The sequence below is a fragment of the Microtus ochrogaster genome, chromosome 1 (assembly GCF_000317375.1).
Source record: "Microtus ochrogaster isolate Prairie Vole_2 chromosome 1, MicOch1.0, whole genome shotgun sequence".
NCBI classification, from domain to species: Eukaryota; Metazoa; Chordata; class Mammalia; order Rodentia; family Cricetidae; genus Microtus; species Microtus ochrogaster.
In genome coordinates this window covers 93,766,001-93,789,829 of record NC_022009.1, presented here as the reverse complement: position 1 = coordinate 93,789,829, position 23,829 = coordinate 93,766,001, and the positions used below count along the sequence as shown (strand labels likewise).

The 23,829-nt window shown below is 38.5% G+C and overlaps 1 protein-coding gene across 1 annotated transcript in view; it reads right to left on the bottom strand.

Annotated features, from left to right (window-relative positions):
* The window catches only part of Larp1b (La ribonucleoprotein domain family member 1B), a 105,324-nt gene that overhangs the window by 63,277 nt on the left and 18,218 nt on the right, over positions 1-23,829 (bottom strand). The window contains 7 exon segments of the mRNA XM_013348107.1: positions 1,659-2,049; positions 2,476-2,648; positions 10,512-10,686; positions 13,694-13,838; positions 17,556-17,721; positions 18,091-18,234; positions 21,286-21,426. Of these exon segments, the coding sequence (XP_013203561.1) occupies positions 1,659-2,049; positions 2,476-2,648; positions 10,512-10,686; positions 13,694-13,838; positions 17,556-17,721; positions 18,091-18,234; positions 21,286-21,426 (1,335 nt within the window).

Genomic DNA, 23,829 nt, shown 5'->3' with positions numbered 1-23,829 from the left:
TCTCAGACACACATAGAATACAACTTGCTTCTTTGACAGAATATAACTTGAATGGTTCTAGAGCAGTTGCCAGAAGAATTGCTACTCTCTTTAGAAAGTACAAGAGCTAGATCTCCACTGACCACCTTTTTTACAGCATTTTTGTCTTTCAAATTTCCACCAGAATGGCCCATTAAACTCTGCTTACAGCATTCTAGGGCTTTTGTAGCCTGAATTTCTAAAGTATTCCTCATTTTTCCTTAACCCAGTTGCATAGGTCCAGAAATCACACAGGCAGGTTTATTCTGGCAACAGCACAATTTTCTGTATGAATTACTTGTTTCATTTCTGTGACCTAATACATGAGAAAAATATTTCACCTTCACAGTTCACAGTTTGAGGGTGTAGTCCATCATGGCACATGCTTGAGGGGGTAGGTCACATTGCATCCACATAAAATGAATGTTATTGCTCTGAATCCCAGTTTATAAATGGTGCTATCTACATTTAGGTTGCTTTCCCTACTTCTGTTGATTAGATCTCAAGGCTTTCTCACAGGCAGGTTCAGAGGCTTATCTCCTAGATGGTTCTAGATCACGGGATATTGACAATCTTAATACCACAGACACCAAGCCAGATTTCATCTTATTTACCTCAAGGAACTTTTTCTGTTACTCTTCTGTTACTCATAGTTAACATGCTTCTTTCTTTACATCTTTCTTTCTCACCCAAAAGCCAAGCAGAGTCCATGATACATAATAGATAGCAAATATTTCTAAAAGGAAGATACAGTAGTTAGTATGTAGAGAGGATATGTCCTAAAGATCCTGATGAATTTAAAATATTTGTAAATAATGTTTTAGCTACACAAGACATAGAAGTTAGCTACATAAAAATTAACCTTACTTGGACAAATCCATTTTATTTGAATTGTAAAACAAAAAAAAAAAAAAAAAAAAGAAACACAAAAAACCCACAAACAACCCCCCCCCAAAAAAAACTCCAAAAAAGAATGAAAACAAAAATCATATTTCCTTTCCCACAGTAGCAAGACTGGCAGAAAACTGTATAAGCTTTAAAACATCTGACATAACCTACCTGAGGCGGTTTCTCTGAAAAGGCAGTGGTCATAAGCAGTAATGAATGGTGATTCCAAGGAGATCGTGTCTCTTATTCACAAGCCCAGGATAGGCAGTCCCTCTGTTCAAACACTAGCTGGCAGCTTTTCTTTCTACAGCTGCCTGATTTCCCTCCTATTTGAGGTCACCTTCCCTCATTGTTTCAACACTCACTCTCACGTTTACCTTTGGAAGCCTCTCTGAAAAGTTTAACAGCAGAAAAAGACCTGCTCACACTCCTACAAGTTAAAGAGATCTCGAGCCCAGACAGCTATTCTGGCTCTCTCTTCTACCTTAGCTTAACATTTAGGCAAGAGAATGGAATGAACATAGCAAGTAGGCCTGTCTATAGCAACTTTTTTATTCCTTCATGAGAAATTACATTTTTTTTGTCAGAAAATTTTATTTTTTGATGCTGACAGTATTCATATATCACTTAAAATTACTCCTCTGGTTGTGACTATTTCCAAGAATTTTCAAATTGTGTATAATTTTATAAAACAAATCTTATGACACAAGTAAGTTTAAGAAAACATGTATTACCATGCAATCAAAGCAAACTATCAGCAGAAAGATGCTCACCAGAAATCGTTACCTTTATGGCTGTGCATGCATTTTCACTTTCTGTCCACAGGTCCTGTTCATAGTAATACAAGCCATCGTTAATCACTTCAGCAAGTTCTGATGTAATGTTTGCTTGTGATGTATGGGTGCCTGTTCGATCACCTCCATGGTGCTTTCTCATATAATGTGGTGTCTGAGTCACAATCAAAATCTTGTTTAAATCTTGGTCATCAATTTCAAAATCTGAGTCATCATCAGACCAATCATTGACTGTCATTTTCTTTCTTTCTGTATGTTCCATCTCTTCAAACAAAAAGTCACGTTCTTCTTGTTCTGGGTCTGGAAAGGTTAGTTGATTTGATGTCTCTTCAAGTATAGATATTGATTCCTAAAGAAACAAGGTAGCTTGAAATATATATATATATACACACACACACACACACACACACACACACATATCAGATATGCATGTATATCAGATATATACGTATGCACACATAATACATATATGTATGTACATATGTACTTTGTAAAAACCTTTTTTCTTTTAGGACAAATGTTGTATACAAGTAGGCAAATTCTAATAGAAAGCTAAGCAGTATTGTTTTGGATTAACTGGAGAAAACACGAGGTTGGGTAAAAGAATTGATGCAGACTCCCTGGAGTGGTCCCTAGATCATCTACAACATAGCACTCTTGAAGGACACAACTTCAATTTTTATAAAACATTGGGGGGAAAAAGTCCATGTATGATAAACAGAAAACTCATTATATTCAACCAAGGCACACATTTCATTGGGGTTTGTAAACTTACCTTTAATATGACTGGGGATGGAGGATGCCTCTCTTTCACGTCTACCCATGGTTCTGAGTCCAGGTTAGGCAGGCTGGCAGACAAACCTCTCGACATCACTCGGAGAGTACTCGTTTCAGTATTGTTCTTTGGGCTCAGTGGACTTCCAATTCTTGGAGAGTTTGTGGCAGACTCTAAAATTTTAAATCAGTTCTGCAATTAAAATACTGGTTCCTCTTTCCTATAAACTCAATTTCATCTTGCCTTAATTTGGATTTTCCTGCACAAAAACATAACCAATTTCAAAACCTTCCCATGATTTTCAAATATAAAAGGCTTGCAAGATCTACTCCAAATATTTAAAAGGAAAATCATCGAATGAAAGAATGTTACCAACACTTATACAGAACATCGCATTTGTTATAGGTTCAAGAGCACCAGTGAGTCGCCAATTAAAAGCCTGCACATTCGACTACAGAATGTCAGCTGCTAGTAAGCCACAGGTAGTCTAAATACACATATTTCCTGACAGTAGCCAGTACTCCTATGCCCACATTGCCTGCATTAAAGACAGTGTGTCCACTCACTTCATGCCTCATGTTAAACACTGCAACACGCATGCCACCACAGTAACGCACACAAATCCACAATAACATTTCAAAGATTCAGAATTTAAAAGACCTTTTTTGAGGGTTGAAAAATGGTTCAATTGATAAGAGTTGCTCTTTTCAGGTCTCAGTATGTACATGACACCTCACAACAAACTGTAACTCCAGTTTTAGGGTTTAGACTCCCTCTTCTGACCTCCTCAAGCACCAGATATACACATGGCATACATGCAAGCAAATAAAAACAGTAAAATCTTTCTTTACCTTCCTTTTCAGTTATTTTTAATCAAAATAAATATAAACTCTACTGAATCTAAATTGTTTCCTCTAAAATGTTTTTTAAAGGTTTAAAAACCACTTAAGTGCCTTTTTTTTCAAGACATAGTTTTCACTAGGAGCCTGACTTAGAACTTGCACTCTATAGACCAGGCTGGGCTCAAAGTCAGAGATCCGCCTGTCTCTGCCTCAAGTGCTGGGATTAAAGGCACGCACTACCACAGCTATTTAAATTACAATTTCATTCCTAGGTCAGAAGAAAACCTGGAATATTTTAATAGAAGGAGCCATTATGGGATTAAGGAGAAGCCTGGTGCTACAAAAATTTCCAGGAATCCAAAGGATGCTACGCTTTCTCCCCAGTGAAGACTCCTAGTAGCAGTGGAGAGGTGTCTAACTGCCCTTCCCCTGTAGTCAGCTAGGCAAATACCCTAACTGTCACAGGACCTACATCCAGTAACTGATGGAAGCAGATACTGTGATCAAGCACTGGACTGAGCTCCTGGCTTCAGATGAAGACAAGAAGGAGGCGTCACATGAGTAAAGATCATGATGGGGAAAATCAGAGAAGGCTGGCCTCAACAGGTAGCTCACGGACTCTGAACTGACTGCTGGGGAAACGGAATGGATCAGAATTAGGTCTTCTGAATGTGACAGGTATGTGCCTTGATCTGTTGGGGGAAGAGATGCTTGGCAATGGACCCAGGACTTATTTATCCCAGGTACCTGAACTGGCTTCTTGGAGCCTATTAACCATGGTGGGATGGATACCTTGCTCAGCCTTGACATGGGGAGGAGCTGCTTAGTCCTAACTCAACTTGGTATTCCAGACTTTGCTGACTCCCCAAGGGAGGCCTTACTCCCTCTGAGGAGTGGATAGGGGTGGCGGGGAGATGGAGGGACAAGAGAAGGGGATGAAGGGGAACTGGGGCTAGTTTGTAAAATTAAAATAATTTTAAATAAAAAGATTTAAAAAAAACTTTAAGGGTGAATGTTATATGAAAGCTGAAACAGATGAACAGTGAGCCTTTTAATTACTAAAGGCACAAAGCACGAATACGTGTGATGAGGGTTGCAGCATTTATTTCCATAAGCATGCTAGAGTTGGATTTGGTATCCTCCCCCTATGATACATGGATGCAGTAATCATCAGATCGCTGTTATTTTTAAAGAAGCAATTTGATTTAGAATAGTCTCCAGAATATCCCAACCAATGCAAGCACACAGATAAAGGGAGGCCTTTGCATTTGATACCCAAAACCACAAAACGTTTGTTAAATATAATACACTCTAGTTATAAGGAGCCAAGAACTGGAAATGGGGCTAATACGCTAAATGAGCAAAGATTTATGTTAGCCATGTTAATAATAATGTCACTGTATTAAATAAAAATATCTATGACAATAGTACTGAAATTAAATTAAACTGCAAAGTTGGTGTTTTTGTTCTGCTTCATTTATAGACAGTCTCACTGTGTAGCCCTTCTGGCCTAGAACTTACTAAGTAGACTTGGAACTCACAGTCATCAGCCTCCCTCTGCTTGTCTTAGGACTGTAAAGGTGTATGTCAACAACCTGACAAATAATTTCAAGGCTACTAAAAACTTTGAATTTATATGTAGGATTCATATATCCTTCCTGGGACATTGTTGCTCTATAACATTCTCCATAAACAGCTCATTTATCACCAATTCACCGATAAAACCAGTACAAATGAAACAAAGAGGTTATACTCTTTCACACTGATAAGAGAGTAGGAGAACTGTTATTCTAATACTCAGAAATATTTACACAATGACCAAAGTTTTATTGTTTTTTATTTTTTAATTTATTAAAGATTTCTGTCTCTTCCCCGTCACCGCCTCCCATTTCCCTTCCCCTCCCCCAATCAAGAATGGCCGAAGTTTTAAAAGAACACAAAGAACCACTATCTTGTTAACTACGGGGATGATTTAGTTCCTTATACAACTATCACTGAACTGCATATATAGCTAAGGTGTAAATGTCAGAATAGTACTGGAGCCATACACAGTAGGAAAATCAAAAGTGTGGCCTTTTAATGTTTATTTTTATTTGGGTATGGGTACCACCTGTGTGTGGGTACCCGACAAGACCAGAAGACGGTGCTGGATGCCCTGGAGCTGGAGTAATAAGAAGCTGTGAGCTGTACTACATGAGTCTTCTGGCCGCCTACTCCAGCCCCAGTAGTTTTAATACACAAGGTTCGTCTTCTTATACTCACCTCAGGGTTTATTATACAATCACATCTTCATGTCTCCTAGGCTTGAATTATGAGTGTACCATGGAGTGTTCTAGCATAGTGAACACTATGTACTGAGAAATGCAATGATAGAGAAATATTTGCCAAAGGAAAAGTTAGTACTATCAGAATGAAAGCTTCAAGGTGTTCACTTTGTGCTTAAATTTACACTGAAGCCCTGTCGTGTTTTCTGGAACCTTAATTTTTTTATAATTAAAATATTTCAGAGTACCTATTTTTAAAAAGCTAAAATCAAAAATTTGAGTAAGCTTTGGAGTTTCTGACATTACTTTACAGATAAAAGTGGTTTAGACACATACCTTGGCTACAATTGGTGAAACTACAGACAACTTACCTTCGCTGATTTTTGTATTAAATGAAAAATATCAGCCTGGCTCTCCAAAGACAAACATATGTTTTGATCTAGTGTGTTTTTTTTCCTACTGTGAGAAGACTGCAGTTCTGAGTAATGAGGATTTAAGAACTTTGACAAAAGTTTTCAGGAAAAGCCCCCCAGCCTATTCAGTAGCCATTAGGCCCTCAAAGGTCACAAGCTGACAGTACACCGCACCCACAGCAAACCCTGCATTCCAGAAGTCATCTTACCAGTCTCATAATCAACCTTTTGTGGTGATTAAGATCTTCTGCTCAGTGGCAATGCCAAATCATGTTACACAATTCAACCTCCAAAGAGGAAAAAGTAGATATTTAAATTTCTGTGATGAAAAGGATCAATTATGTTAATATTTTACCATACAAATGGCACAGAAAATATAATCAAAAGTTATCAAGATACTATAATTTGGAATTAAGGGGCATTAGATAAAAGCTTCACTCCTTTACTCCACCTAGTTACATAAGGCGATATATACACCCTACCTCATTTCTTCTCCTGTACATAGTGACAGACTACTTCTTTAAGCAGCCTACAAGTAGACTAACAAGGTCATAACGTGACAATTCAGAGGAAATGGTGGTGGACAGAATTACTACTATGAGCTAATGTGGGTCAGCATGTTTCTATCAACATCCCATATTCCCTTATTTACCATCTATCAGCTCCTTGTATAATCTAAGGAATCTGATATTAATGTGACATCTATAGTGACTTATTTGTATGAATATGAAAACATGTCAAAAAGTAAAATGTACCAAACATTTTTTATTCTTGCAATTTTATTAATAATACACACAAATGGTTAATGGAAAGGTAACTTGACTGACCACCTTAGCTATCTTGTGGAAAAAATACTTTGTATAATGCCAACATTCCCAATAATTGTTCATAAGGTAGTTAGAATATCATTTTAAATCCCAAGATTACAGCTATCTTGTAGAAGAAGTAGTTTCTATATTATACACCTTCCCAACTAATTGTTCATAGGCTGGTTAAAAAGAACCCCAAGTTTACACAACAAATCTTTCATAGTTATTTGTTAAATCATTAAGTATAGAGATCTAAAGTTCACTTTTCTTTAAAAACATACACTAGTTATTGCAGAGAGAAAAAATTATGAGTATAAAAGATCTGAACAGAGATATAACTTGGGGGCACAAAACATCTGAAACTTTCAGATTGTACAGAAACTAGTTCTTTGTAACAATGAGTAATAAATTCTATGCACTGTGTGCAATTATAATTAAAATATCTTTATAATAGAATTAAATCATATGGTGTTTTAAAGGAAAAGGGGGATTATTTTGATTTGACCATTACTCCTCACTGATAAGCAGTGTATTAGCAACCTTTTTATCACTACAACAAAACATCTGACAAGAAGCAACTTAAGGGAAGAAGTATTTATTTTGGCTCACAGTTTGAGGGGTTGAGTCCATGATGGCAGGGAAGACATGGTGATTGATGGGAACATGAGGTGGCTGGTCACACTGCGTCTACAGTCGGGAAGCACAGAGAGATGAATGCTGGTACTCAGGCTAAGCATCCAGCCCATGTTTAGGATGGCTCTTCCCTCTTCATTTAAACCTCTCTGGAAATGCCCTCACAGACATATCCAGTCAGGCTGTCAATGAAGGTTAATCACCACAAGTACATTCCTTTGTCACCTTGAATCTCAAACAAACCACTTTTAAACCATTACATTTAATCTCTGATCCCCATACGCTCATAAAGCAAAATGAATTCAGTCTCACTTCAAAAGTCTCAATAGTCTTTAGCTGTCCCAACAGTGTTCAAAAGTCCAACATCTCTTCTGAGATGCAAGGCAAACTCTTAATTGTGAGTCTCTCTAATTTCAGAAAACAAGTTACATAGTTCCAATGTACAATGGCACAGAGTAAACATCCCCATTCCATTGGAGAAGAATGGGGCATAGCAAAGGAAGATTGGACCAAAGCAAGACCCAAGTCAAGCAGGCAAACACTAAACGTTATAGCTCCATGCCCATCATCTGGGGCCTGTGATACTATCATCTGGGCTCCAGTGACCACGGGCGGCTCCACTCCTTCAACTTTGTCGCTTGAAGCATAAACAGTCTCTCTCATGGGATGACTCTACTCTTCTAGTTTTCCTTGGCAGATGTCCCACAATTATGGAGTTTCCAATAGCTAGGAAGTCTACTTTGTAACTTAACCCTCACAGCTTCAAACAATGGTGTCTCAGAATCTCTTTAGACACACAGTGGGCTTCCGGTGTAAATCTCCATGACCCTGTATCTTACATTTTAAATACATACTAATAGTTTAGCATGAAGTGGATGAAGCATTCAAGTGCTACTGGCAGATTGGAGAGTTATCTGGACCGCTCCTAACACTGCTGTAAGTGGCCTTTGTACAACTTTGTTACCAAACCAGGTGAACATTTCATTTCGGAGTTTACATAGCAAGGAACCCCATTGGCTCTTCTTTCAAATCAATGTCCATTTCCACAACTTAGAAACTTCCAGGTTTTACCCACACTGGTGCAGTCTTAGTGAAGACTGTAAGATACCTCACTTTGGACTAACAATTAAGCTTTGTGGACATCCTGCTTGATGGCAACTTCAGATGACACACCCCCTACCTATTTCCCCAACTGCACATTTCCCAAACTTTCTGCTTTCTCCTGTTATAGATCTCAAAAGGGCAGTGATGCTATCTTAAAACTGCCTTTGCCAAACAAATTGCAAATCACTCTATGACATTTTCAGGAATGGACATTTTTCATCAGAAGAAAACACAAATAGCCTTTGACTCAGCTTCCCCCAAAGTCCTTGCCCCTCGCTGAAAACTCCTTAGCACAATGTTTACTTTCCACCTTTTCATTGACACACTGGTCTCCCACAAGCCCAGAATGGCCCACTGAGCTCTACTTACAGTGTTCCAAGGGTTCTCTTGCCTACAGTTTAGGAGTCTTTCATATCCCTTCTAAAAGCCAGCTTCAAATGCCTACAAACCACATGGCCAGGATTTTTAAGTGACAGTTCTACTCCTCGGTACCAACCTTCTTTATTAGTTACTTTTCTCATTGGTGTGACCTGACAAAAAGGATTTATTCTGACTTATGATGAGATGCATAGGCAGGCAGTGCTTTCATGTCAATGTATGAAATACAGTTTTGAGACCAGCCACATGGCTCAGAAAGTAAGGGCACTTGCTGTGCAAATCTGACCACCTGAATTTAATGCCTGAATCCCACAGTGGAAATAAAGAGCTCTCAAAAGTTGTCCTCTTATCTCCACACACACACACACCATGGCACACATGTGCCCACACTCATATCATATACACGCATATCATGTATACACAATAGTAATAAATAAAACAATAAGAAAAGCCCTTAAATAACAATCTTAAAGCATAAAATGCCCTCATTTATTTAACTTAAATTTTTTACCCCTTAAGTATTCACATTAATACATCTTATAGTACATGTGAAATATGACAACATGTGAGTTATGCAAAGTATACTATATTAAAGAGCAAGTCAAATAGCAAAGGACCTAACAATTTTGGAAATGCTACTCAATCCTCTCTTTTTCTGCTTTATTGATCTGGGCAAAGTAATAAATGCCTGGAAACAAAAGATAGAATTTGCAGTATTTCCCCAATGATAACAATGAACTTTCCCACCATGAATGAAGTAGCCCGTGCAGCCTAAGCTAATGACATAGAAAGGAGAAGCTCCTACAGTAACGACAGCAGTCCTCTGGTCTGTCATCATTATCGTAAAGGTGGTTATCTCCACTGCAGGCTGGCCCAACCTTCTCCACAAGGGGGTGGGCGTGGACATTCTTGCACAGAAGACAGTATGGTCACTCTCGCTTCTGCAGCACGATTTGCTCTCATATTTACATGGTATTTCAGGGAGTCACCTACTCCACTGTACATTCCGATCATATGACATCCAAGAGCATCAGTAGATCATCACCCTGACTGAAAAAAGGTTAAGCACACATATTTTTCCCAAGAGCAATTATCTTAAAATGAACCAGGCCAAAAAAAAAAAAAAAAGGCTTAACACAAATGTAGTTTTTGGAAACTCAAAAGAACCAGGTTAAAGAAAAATCCCAATTCTATTTTAGAATATGGGCTATTTTCTATTTTCAAGACAAGATTAAAGTACATTACTGACAAAAGTAAAGGAAGGCTAGCCCACTCTTGATCACAAATTTTGGCACTTTTGGTTTTACATGGAGAAAAGTGGCACTATATATAGTCATTTAGTAGAATTAAAAGATAGAAAGAAAGCCCAAAAGATAACACAGACAAAATCTATGATCAAGAAATATCAAAAGAACTTTACCTATGTTCTGAATAATTACAGTCTAGCTGGGAGATAACATAAGTAGAATTGGGAAGACCAGCAGTCATTTGCTTAGCTTTGGTTTCCCCATGAAAGCTCAATATACTACAAATAGATAGGCAAACTCAAGCAGCCCACTGTTACACTGTTTGCACTAGAAGAAAAGCAGTTACCTGTATGGGAGCCAAAGGCCTGCCCTGGTATGAACTCCGGACAATCAATCAACTGAGAAAAGTCTGTTTGTGGCACATTTCGTGGAGGAGGGCCTGGGATTGGCCATTTTTCTGGTTCTATCTTTTTCCTCATTTTCTCATCCACAATTTCTACTTCTGTGCTATCCTTCAGTGCCTGAAATAGACAATTTAAGCTGTTAAAGTGGCATTTAGAAGGTTTTAGTTATATGCCTTCTACTTCTAAACTGAAAATTAAAAAGCTTCAAGTTAGTAGATTGTAATACCGTTAACGACTTTAAAAATAACCATGAATTTGTGACAGGAATAGAACAAATTTTTTAGGGATATTGGCCCAAGACTATAATCCCAGTCAGTGGTCAGGTGGCAGAAGCAAGGATTGTGCCAAGTTTGAGGCCTTTTGGTCTACACAGCAAGCTCTGGGCCAGCCCCAGTTTCAAAAACCAAAACCAAGGCTGGGCGGTGGTACAGCACACCAGCACTCAGGAGGCAGAGATAGGCAGATCCCTGTGAATTTGAGGCCAGCCTGATCTACAGAGTGAGTTCCAGGACAGGCTCCAAAGCTACACAGAGAAACCCTGACGCAACAAAACCAAAAATAAAAAAAGAAAGAAAGAAAGCTGGGCAGTGGTGGCACAAGCCTTTAATTCCAGCACTTGGGAGGCAGAGACAGGAGAGTCTCTGTTGAGTTCAAGGCCAGCATGGTTTACAAGAGCTAGTTCCAGGACAGGGTCCAAAGCTACAGAAAAACCCTGTCTTGAAAAACAAAAACAAACAAAAAAGAAAGTAAGTAAATAAATAAATAAAAATAAAACTCAGGAAGTGGGGATAGGGGCTAAACAGTGGTAGATGAAGTTCTCCTAGTCATTCTAGGCTACATAGTGTGCTTGAGGCTAGGCTGGGCTATATGAAACCCTGTGCTGCCCAAATGCAGCTGTCAAAAAGAGTTAGTGAACAAAGGAGGCTTAAGACGTAGCTCACTTGATAGAGTACTTCCTAAAACGACAGATGTCACCATGTCTGGTGACTCATGCTTATAATTCCAGCACTCAGGAGGTAGGAGCAAGAGGATGAGGCGTTGAAAGAGTATCCAAAGTTACATATTCTGATATGAGCTCAAGACAAGACCCCACCTAAAGAGGAATGTACAAAAAAGAAATCTCACAGACTGTCAAGAAAATGGGTGACTAGTGCTGGAGAGATGGCTGGGGGTTAAAAATACTGGCTGCTCTTCCAGAGGAATTGGGCTGGATTCCTAGCACCCACATGGTAGCTCAAAACTGTCTGAAACTCCAGTTCCAGGAGATGTAACACCTTCACACCAATATACATAAAATAAAATTTAAATAAAACAAAAAAGAAAACAAGTGATTGATTATTGGTCAAAGATGAGACAAAAACTGTTACTGATTCTATGTAGAAAACAACCTGTGGTTTTCACACATAAGGCTTTACATACTGTCCTTAGCAAATCAACAGGTGGAAATCAAATTTAAATTATTCACAATTGATGCCTTCTTTAAAAAAATGGTACAGAATACATATACACCAAGGGCCAGGCATGATGATTCATGTCCATAATCTCAGCACGAAGGAGGCTGAGTAGGAGGATTATTTACTACCTTGTGTCAAAGAAACAAGCAAACAAACTAAGTATATGCAAACAGTTCAAGTAAAGATCTAAAAGTGGCTGGGTGGTGGTAGTGCACGCCTTTAATCCAGCACTTGGAAGGCAGAGGCTTCGAGGCCAGCCTGGTCTACAAGAGCTAGTTCCAGGACAGGCTCCAAAGACAGAAATCCTGTCTCGAAAAAAAAAAAAAAAAAAAAAAAGAAAGAAAGAAAGATCCAGAAATGATATTTTTATAAAACCCAAAGCATGACAAACTGACCTAAACAAGATCCTGTACACAATAATTTAGGATATCCAACATTCTCATTAGCTGATCAACTGGGTATTCTTCTTCATGGTAGAGTTATTAAGAAAAAAATTCATGGTGGTGCACACCTCAAGGAGGCAGAGGCAGAGGCAGGCAGATAGATCTCTGTGAGTTCAAATACAGCTAGGACTACAGAGACCTTGTCTCAGAAGAAGAAAGGAGAAGAACAAAAAAAGAAGAGGAGGAGGGGTAAGGAAGGAGGAGGAAAGAGAAGGTGGCACTGGGCTAATGAGGCATCTTAGCTGGTAAAGACACCTACCACTAAGACAGAGGACCTGAATTAAGTCCATAAAACCCAAATGGTAGGAGAGCACCAACTCCTAGAAATTGTCTGACCACGGCTAACCTTGCCCATTCATCTACATGCAAAATAGATGCCTGTTTGGCTTTTTAACAGAGTTAAGTACTGGGGCTGGAGAGAATTCAGCGGTTAAGAGCACTGGCTGCTCTTCCAGAGGTCCCATGTTCAATTCCCAGCAACCACATGGTGGCTCACAACCATCTATAGTGGGATCTGAAACCCTCTTCTGGGTTTTAGTTGTACATGCTGATAAAGCATTCATATGCATAAAATCAAACAAAAAAATTCTTTAGTACTGGGATTTGTACCTATGAGAACCTAAGAAGAAAGGATTGAGCAGCTGCAAATTAAGTAGATACAGAAAACAGGGTTTAAGATTAAACAACATAAAGTTAAACAGCTGGTAAACTACAGATCCAGGCAGGATTATTTGTATCTAAGGCATATATCAATAGCAAGAAAGTTATGAGACAAAAAACAAAATGAAAGTTGAGTGTAGGATTTCACATCTGTAATCCCAGTACTCAGGAGGCTTGACGCAGGACTTCTGTGAGTTTAAGGCCAGTCTGGGCTACGTTTTTAAGGGAAAAAAACCTGATTCATCATGTTTAGCTATGTAGACAATACTAAATCAGAGCAACTCACTAAACTTTCTAGGAACTACAGACCATCATAAATCAAAACACATTCACATAAAGACCACAGTTTTTTTTATTCATCATTTTCAAATTGTCAGAGGACAACTTGCATGAGAAGGCAGTGGCCCACTTCTCTTTTATCTTTTTTACTCCTGGCATGAACCTAGGACCTCATGTACATTGGCCAAATGCTCCTACCATTCATCTCTTTAACACTATTTTTCAGGGCAGTTTTTGATTCCCAGGAAAAGTGAATATAACTTAGATTCTTTTTAAATGAATATTTACCTCCAAGATGAGATTAAGGTTTGTGGTGAGAGCTCGCACACGATGAAAACCAGCAATCAGAGAAATAGGCAGGAATCCCTGCTCATCCATCTTTCTGCGAAGAAAGAAGTCCCGCTCCAAGTTCTCTATGCTGAAGTAATACTCACTAAGAAAGGAGAGGACATGAGTTCATTCTCTCATTTGGCAACATAGAGATATACCCACTGCTTACAACAACTGCTCCCAAAATGTTTTCCAATGCTTAATAATACTTATTATCTTACAGGTTACACAAAATATACATATATAACACAACACAGGACAAATATGAGACCAAGCAAAAACCTGGTTGACAGTTTCTCTTATACACAAGTATAAACAGAATATTAATTAAAATTTAACACTATCTAGAATAACTTCACTTAAGTCTAACAAATTAAAAGCTAATTTTAAAATCCATTTGTTGATGTTGTTGTTTGGAATCCAGCCCTATACATGCTAGATAAGAGGGAAAATCTACAGTCCTGGAGTTTTCAATTAGTCAATCACTGAAAGATTCCATTACAAAGTCATCTCCATCTGCTTCATTTAAACACTAAATAACAAAAGATAAACATCAGTTTTACTGCCTCTCAATTTATTCCCAATCACTGGGGAAAACAGTGCACTTGAGAGTATCTTTAGTTCATACTCAAACATAAGGAACTTGAGTTTGTCTTTTTTTTTTTTAAGATTTATTTATTTTGTATACAGTGTGTTCTCTCTGCATGTATGCCTGCAGGCCAGAAGAGGGCACCAGATTTCATTACAGATGGTTGTGAGCCACCATGTGGTTGCTGGGAATTGAACTCAGGACCTCTGGAAGAACTATCAGTGCTCTTAACCCATGAGCCATCTCTCCAGCCCCTTGAGTTTGTCTTTTTAACGTAAACTGACAACAAGATGACTTTTGGACCCTTTGCAACCAGCACACAGTTAAGTTAAAAAAAAAAAAAGAACACAGTTACACTTCTATATCCATAAATATGCATAGCTCCTAGAAGCCCAGGATTTGGTCCTCAGCACTTTGAAAACAAAGGGAAGAATGAATATAAAATAGCTAAGAAAGAAATATCAAAGACTTCATGAAGTCCATGGAGTAAAAATGCAGACAATGCTTAGATAAGTCAGGGTTAGAAAAGTGTAGACCAACTTAACCAGTCCCTAGACAGAAAGTAAGCAGAAACTGTCAATATGACCAAAGACTATAAACCTCCATATAAAGATAAGAGAACCAAGAGAAAACATATTTAATAAAAGAATTTGGAAATCATACATTTAATGTACAACGGCCACATAATAAAATGAGAGTAAGATTCTAAAGACAAAGACCAGGATCCCAGACAGAAGAAAGTGAAACCCATGGTGACATAGCGTAGCTGGCAATCCTACAGCTTCTCAAGACCTGAGGAAGTTCAAGAGGCAGCAAGTTAAGAAAGCACACACAATTTCACATTGTTTTTAGTGTAAAACTCCATTACTAAGTACCTTTGGGTACTTAAGACAAATTCTAACCTGAAAGAACTAAGCACCTCTAAATAACAACTAGTTTGGGGCTATTACATTTGTGGGAGAGGAAAAGTTATCCTACCATTAAAACATAGGACATCTAAATTTGTCTTGTGTAATAATATTCAGTCAAAGTGCATCTCAGCAACATTAATAAATCATTTGCTCTAAATAATGAAAAAAAACAAAGTTGTACATTTTGAGTTTTTTGTTTTTGTTTTTTGAGACAGGGTTTCTCCGTAGCTTTGGAGCTTGTCCTGGAACTAGCTCTTGTAGACCAGGCTCGTCTCAAACTCACAGAGATTCACCTACCTCCTCCTGAGTGCTACATTAAATGTGTGTACCAGCACCGCCTGACACATTCTGATTTTTATTGCACTTCAAATACCTAATCACAGTGCCTCGGAAGCTTGAAATGACTGAGATTACTAAACCTGGGACAGTATACCAGGCATTCATGCAGTCACAAGTTAAAATTGTACTTAGATGCAAATTTCTTAAATGAATAATAAGCTTCCCTTTAAATGCAATCCACTGAAGACCAAACTACATAAGTAAATCTACAAATCATTATTAGCTATAGTCTATGCTGGGTTACAAACATACAAATCTCTAGATCGGAATGACCAAAGATTCCGTCCGCCCGCCCCCCAAAAATTATCAGTGTTATAATTTAACCCAGTGTGATGACGAGATAGCACTTGGGAAGTTAAGGCAGGAGTCTGAAGCAAGCCTCGACTCCATTAATGTCTATCACAAAAGGAAAAATAAATTAAAATAAAAACTTTAAATGTATTATTGATATAAAATTTCCATTTAAAGTGATTGAGACTATCCATTAGGAATAGTGAAGCATATTAATTTAAAATTTATTTCAGCTACCTTTTTATTAAGCTTTGTTGGTTAGGGTGTGGTACTAATAAAACATACTTAATACCAAAGAACAATGAAAACTTAAAAAAACAAAAAGCGAACCCAAACTCAAACAGATCACTTCTCTAAGTACTAGACTAAAAACACAGTCTACAGCATGACTCCTCAAAGCCACAGCTCCACTGAGCAGAGTAAGAACCAGCTTCCCTGAGACTCCACAGATGTTTGCCAAATCCCTGCCTGAAATCCCTAAAACAAAAAGAGAGCTCAAGACTAACGTCTGACATTTTTTGCTCAGTGTCCTTGGGGACATAAAAGTCCTACCTTAGCAGCTCTGCATTCTACACTGCATGCCCAGAAACTCCTCCCTCACTCGCATGAGCACAGTGGAGGCCGATATCCTGACATGGAGTTTGCATGTTTGTTCACTGTCAGGTCTCAGAAGGGACCTAGCAGTAAGAGTTACAAAAAAGACAGGAATAATGGGATGAAGTTGACTGACACTTTCTGGCCATAAAAAGGCCCTTTTCCTGATCAGCTTTGTGTCAACCCTAACAGAGGAAGCAAGAAGCAAGTTGCCCTGCACTCAGAGTCCATCTCAACTACCACCATGGCTACCAAAGGTGCCTGGCTGGTGTCAATGAAAAAATTAATTTCTAGTTACAGAGGAGGATCCAGTTTCTTTTTTAAAAATGACTATTTTTTAGATGCTCATGCCCTTTCAGAAATAGTCCTTTTCCTTTACCATTCCAGATTTTAAAAACAATAAGATTTTATCCAGTTTTGTTACACAAGTCATGTGGTTTTTCTTTTATCATTATAAAGATATCATCCAAATACACAAAATGTATATTTGAAACAAGCAGAGGGCTGGACAACAACTGTTATGGAGATGTCAGGTCTGAACTAAAACATTCATTTAATAGAGGTCACAAAGAAATAACAACATAGGATAAAGAGCTTAAAAGATTAAAAAAACAGACAATATAGAAGTCAATCGCTATGAAAAACTAAGACATTGGAAGTACTTTTATTATTATTTTTAAATGAGACAGAGTTTTGTTCTGCATCTCAAGCTAGCTTTGAACTCATAGCAATTCTACTTCAGCTCCCCAGTGCAGGAGTTACAGGCATGCACTACCACACCTAGCTCATTTACAAATGTTAATATAAACATCTATTTGCAAATGAGATAAATTTTACTTAATTTCAAATAATATGTAGACATTAGAGTCTTTTTATATTTACTCATTATGTAATGATATTTTAACTATTCTTAAGAAAATGACGAGAACATGGGAAAAAAATCTGTAGATACTTATTTTGTCACTGTTTTCTAGGAAACAAAAAACTCACTCTCTAACTCTTATTATTACACTTTTGGAACTGTGATAAAATAGTCAAAGATATAAGTTTGCTACAGAAACAGACATCACTGCCATGCTAGTGTATACCAACTTACATCTGGCGCTTAATGTACTCTTTAAGCAGTGTCTCTTCCACAGGATATACCTGCACACCTGTGCCATCGTCGTAGTAATACATCATGCTGGTGTTAAGCTCTGTGGGAAATGGCTGATCAGTTCTTTCCCCTGGCTCTCGATAACCATAGGAATAATCAAAGTTCACTGGACACAAAGTAAAAGAAAGGTGATCACAAGTTAAAAAATAAGTAACTCATAAATGTAAAGAGAAATCCAAAATGAACAAGTTCAAACACAAAACCAAATTTATTGGGAAACCAAAATAATTAGTAGAAACATTATCCTGAGTACAGTTCCTGGATCCCATGTGGTAGAGAGGATCAACTCTGCCTTTGTCCTGATTTCCACATGCACACCATGGTGCACTCACCTAAACATTCACACACACACACATGCGCGTGCAAGCACACAAAAAACTAGCATAATACAGGGTAATATGAAAAAATGAGAAAATTTGTTAACTTTTTTCAAAGAACATCTAATTTAACAGAAAAAAAAAATCTCATATCATACATCTAGGGTTTCCTCGACCCCGGCCTCTTCCGCGGCCCCGGCCTCTTCCACGACCTCTTACAGAACCTCGGATGGTGCCACCCTCACTTCTCACACTCGATACTTCATCTTGATCATCTCTCTTTTCTCTATCCCGTCTCCAACCTTAAAATAAGATATTTTTTAACATTTAAATTTGCAATAAAATAATACGATCATCTCTATGAAAACATAGTAATTACCTTCCACCATTTTTTTCCTCTTTGGATTTTACAGTATCTTTTATTTATTCTTTGATAATTTCACGTGTTTACAATGTATTTTGATTGTAGTCATCCTCTACTCACCTCTTTTGGATTGTTTTTTTCACACAAGGCCTCACTATGGAGCTGGGACTGGCATTGAATTCATAGATTTGCCTCCCAAGGAATGGGGATTAAAGCTGTTAACCACCAGCCTGGCTTCCCATGGTGGGTTCTCAGATAGTGTCTTGACTATTCATTCAGTCCAGGCTGGTCTGGAACTCTAAGATCTTCCTGCCTATGACTTCTATGATACAGAGATTATCAGGAAGGGTTTCTCTGTATCTCTGGAGCCTGTCCTGGAACTTGTAGACCAGGCTGGTCTCGAACTCACAGAGATCCACCTGTCTCTACCTCCTGAATGCTGGGATTAAAGGTGTGCCTGCCTTAAAGATTCTGTAGTAAGTAAATGAAACATCATAAAGACAAAGAGGTCCTCTGCTAAGAATGCACTGATATGTACATGTTCAGTGCTCCAAGGCTATTGAATTTACATGTAAAACTCCTGTAAGAAAGAGATGCTGCCATTTAAGTAAAAAGCTTTTGTTCTAAACAAGAGAAACTGAAAGCACACACACACAAATCCAGATAAGACACATGAAGAACAAAAGGAACTGGATCCATAATACACATTCTATGTATCCTGTCCATATCTGGCCCCCTCTGCCTCATTCTCCCTATATTTTTTTTTTTTTGTCTGTTTGTTTGTTTCTTTTGAGACAGGGTTTCCCTGTGTAGCTCTGGCTGTTCTGGATATTGCTCTGTGGTCTCTGCCTCCCAAGTGCTGGGATTAAAGGTGTACACCACCACTGCCCAGCCCATTGTCTCATACGTATCACAAAATTAGAAAATAGCTCAAAGGCCAAACAAGAATATACAAGTAACCAATAAACATAAAAAATGATGCTCCATCTGATTGGCCCTGAGGAATGAGCCACCTATCTAGAATGATAGGCATTCTAAAGTCCTATGATAGCAAGTTCTTTTTCTTTTATTTTTGGTAATATAGAGCATTAACAGTGCTAGCTTAGCATTCTACAACCAAGGCATATAATAAGCCCAAAAATGCTGACCAAAACAGAAGATAGTACGTTGTATACTATTAGTGAGAGTGAAAACATCAATTTTAAATTGGAATAATCCAATTAAATTATAAAAACAACCAAATTATAGATAAGGTTTTTCAACTGGTGAAAAGAGGGTTAAATAGAGTTACCGTGTGTGCTATTTAGATGTTTTACATCCCCCGTCACTTTCACTATTAGACATCAGGCCTCAGTAAAGACATCCAACATTATCTCCCCCACTGAGAGCAAACTGCCCTAGACCCTATAACTTCATCCTCAGTGCCAATTTAAAATTCCTTGTAACTTATGTGGATGTGGATGTCTACCACATCTGAAGAGCTCAGAGAAGTTAGAAGGGCCCCCCTGGGTCCCTTGGAACTGGCATTACAGGGGTTTGTGTGCTGCTGCTACCATGTGGGTGCTGTAACCTTCACTGACCTTATACAAGAGCACTGAGCGTTTTTAACCCCTGAGCTATCTCTCTAAATATTCTTGCTAAAAATGGTAGCACAGCCGGGCGGTGGTGGTGCAAGCCTTTAATCCCAGCACTCGGGAGGCAGAGGCAGGCGGATCTCTGTGAGTTTGAGACCAGCCTGGTCTACAAGAGCTAGTTCCAGGATGGGCTCCAAAAAACCACAGAGAAACCTGTCTCGAAAAACCAAAAATAAATAAATAAATAAATAAAAAAAATAAATGGTTGCACACACCTACAACCCCAGTTATTGGTATGGTGAAGTAGGGGTATTCTGAGTTCAAGACCAATCTGGGCAACAATACCCAGTGAGATCTCATCTAAGATAGATATTTCTTTCTTAACCCAAAGTAGGCCTTATTTTACAACACACCATAATAAACTCACAAAAAGTTTAATATTTAAACGTTTTATAGAGTATTTGATGACAGCCATTGTTTGTGGTACACTTTTATTAAAGCATTTGGGAAACAGGCAGGTTGATCTCTGGTCTATATAGAAAGACCCTGGACCCACAAAAAAGTAATGGAAGATTCCTACTATTTTAAAGTTCAAATCCAATCATAAAAAAATTACAAAATCCAGCCGGGCGATGTTGGCGCACGCCTTTAATCCCAGCACTCGGGAGGCAGAGGCAGGCGGATCTCTGTGAGTTCGAGACCAGCCTGGTCTACAGAGCTAGTTCCAGGACAGGCTCCAAAGCCACAGAGAAACCCTGTCTCGAAAAACCAAAAAATTACAAAATCCAAACTAAAAAACAGCTGCTTAAAATAATTTTATTATTTTGCCGGAAATAATGATACATATCTCTATCCCAGGACTCAGAGGCAGAGGCAGGCCAATCTCTGAGTTCAAAGTAAACCTGGTCTACAAAGAATTCCAGGATAGCAATAATAATACTATTATCTTTTTAAAAAATCAATGTCAGGAAAAACAAGGCAAAAGAACTGTTAAAACAATGATGGAGATTAAAGAGAAAGACAACTAAAGCAAAGTGTAATACCAAACCAAAAAGGGAGACACAGGACTACAAGCCCAGAATGATGACATCTTTCTGTCATCCTAGCATCCTAGCATATAGGAGGCTGAGGCAGGAATATCACAAGTCTGAGGTCAGGCACATAAAAAGTGCCCAGCTAGTCCCATAGTCAGATCCTGTCTCAATATAAAATAAGATCTAGAATTAAAATGAAAGCAAAATTGAACAAAAAGTTATTGACAGTTACACTGCTAAAATTCAGCTTTGTTAAGTGCCATAATTACATTAAGGTATGCAGGGTTAGAGATGTGTCTGCAGTTTACACTATACAGCTCCAATGATAAGCCCTAAAACTATGTTCATTCGAATATCATGGCACTCTTGAAAGACACTTACTTCGTGTATCACTTTTCCTATTACTGTGAGCTGGCTTATTTGCTTCAGGTTGACATCTTGAGCTGTTCCGGGACCCAGGTCTTTCCTGGCTGTCTGGTCTCACATCATCTAAGTGTAGTGGTACCCATTTGTGCTTATTAGCTTGAAGAAACAAAACAAAATAATTTCATGACAATGTACAATTTTTATTAAAGCTCTGCAATTTTGAAAGCACTCTAAATTTTAATTAAAGATTCAGTTGTCTTTAAATAGATTATCTGTCGACTACCAAAATCTTTTTCATTCTTATAGACTGATTCTTGATAAGTTTGTGTAGATACTTCAAGTAAAATAATAGCAAGTGAAAAGCTAGAAATTAAAAAGAAATCAAACAAATATGCAAGGGTCTCGGAAGGTAAGTTAGTAAAACACTTGCTGGCCAAGCACCAGGACCTGAGTTTTACCCCCAGCACCCACCTCAGATCAAGGCCTATGCCACTAACACTCAGGGATGGAGAGGTTGAGACAGGAAGATCTCTGGGGCTTGCTGGTCAGCAAGTTTCAGGTTCAGTAAGAGAATCCATCTCACACAAGACAGAGAGCACTGGCCTCCATACACATATGCATCCACATCCACATATACACAAACACACAAAATCCTCTGGTTTTAGAACACTGTCTGAAGCAACCATTTGTTAAGTCTTACTACTAAGTGGTTTCTCAAAGTTTGCGAGGAATAAGATGCTATTCTCTGACACTATATTTTTACAGTTATTATATTACAGCTGTTACAGATACAATGAAGATAAAAGAATATGAGCAAAGTGGATCTTGCATCTGAGAGGCTGAGGCAGGAGGAGGATTAAGTTCCAATCTATCCTGAGATACATGCCAGCATGTGCTCGATTTTATGTGCTGGCTTTGAATTAAAAAAAAAAAAAAAAAACAAACTACTCCGGTTGGTCGGTGGTGGCACATGCCTTTAATCACAGCACTCAGAAGGCAGAGGCAGGCAGATCTTTGTTTTTCCTAGGTCAGCCTGGTCTACGTACAGAGCTAATTCCAGGACAATCAGGGCTACACAGAAAAACCCTGTCTTGAAAAACTAACAAAAAAAACCCCAAAACTGCTTTCAAGCCTTTTGACCATTGTTAAAAGCTCAGACTTACACGGTAGGAAAGAAACAATTCCGGCAAAATATTTTTTTCCCTCCACATGTATGCTGTGGCATGTGCATGCCCCATAAGTAAAATATTAAGTTTGTCAATATGATCTTCATTAAAACACACACACTCATACGGGCTAGAGAGAAGGCTCAGCGGTTAAGAACTCTGACTGTAGCCGGGTGGTGGTGGCGCACGCCTTTAATCCCAGCACTCGGGAGGCAGAGGCAGGCGGATCTCTATGAGTTCGAGACCAGCCTGGTCTACAGAGCTAGTTCCAGGACAGGCTCCAAAAACGACAGAGAAACCCTGTCTCGAAAAAGCAAAAAAAAAAAAAAAACAGAACTCTGACTGTTCTTCCAGAGGACCCGGGGTTTAATTCCCAGCAACCACATGGCAGCTCACAACATTATGAAAATCCAGTTCCAGGGGAACTGACACCTTCACATCGATTCACATAAAATGAAGTTAAATAAATCATAAAATTTATTTAAAAAATTAAAAAAATATCCCACATCGCCTAGCGGTAATAAAAAATTAAAAAAAATTAAAAAAATACATACACATTAGTGCACAATTCATGGCTCAAATATGATCTAAACTCTTTTTTTGGGGGGGGTTGTTTTTCAAGACAGGGTTTTAGTGTAGCTATCAAATCTGTCCTGGACCTAGCTCTTGTAGACCAGGCCCGTCTCTGCCTCCCGAGAGCTGGGATTAAATGCATATGCCACCACCATGAGCTAAATTTACCTAGCTATATATAAAGTACCAGACATTAGTATTGGGCAATTGATTTCAATTGAAGCAGCAAAGACAAAGTTTAGAGCGAAGTGACAGGTCTTTCATAACTATGAATTCTAGACAGCCATGAAGACAACTATATTAGAAGCAGAAAAAAAACGTTGAGCGGTAAAGCAATTAATGAACAGGGAGAAACTTTTCAATTCTTCCTTATTCTGCTCTACTACTTGAAAGCAGTCAAGCTTTGCTCATTAGATCAAAGAAGTCTAGCCCTTAACTCAACAGCTAATATTCTTTAATAAAAGACAATGATTCAGCCAGGAAGGGCTATTCATGCCTTTAATCCCAGAGTCAGAGGATCTCTGAGAGGCCAGCCTGGTCTGCATAAAGAACTCTAGGAGAGCCTGACTACATAAAGAAACTCTACCTTAAAAATACAATATATAGATTCTGCAGTCGTGACCCAGACACAGAGGAAGCAAGATGTGATGGCCTCCCCGAGAAAGGTACCAAACCACGTGGCTAACATAGACATGAAATATGGGCTTATATAAGTTATAAGAATTAGTTAGGGCCGGGTGATGGTGGCGCACGCCTTTAATCCCAGCACTTGGGAGGCAGAGGCAGGCGGATCTCTGTGAGTTCGAGACCAGCCTGGTCT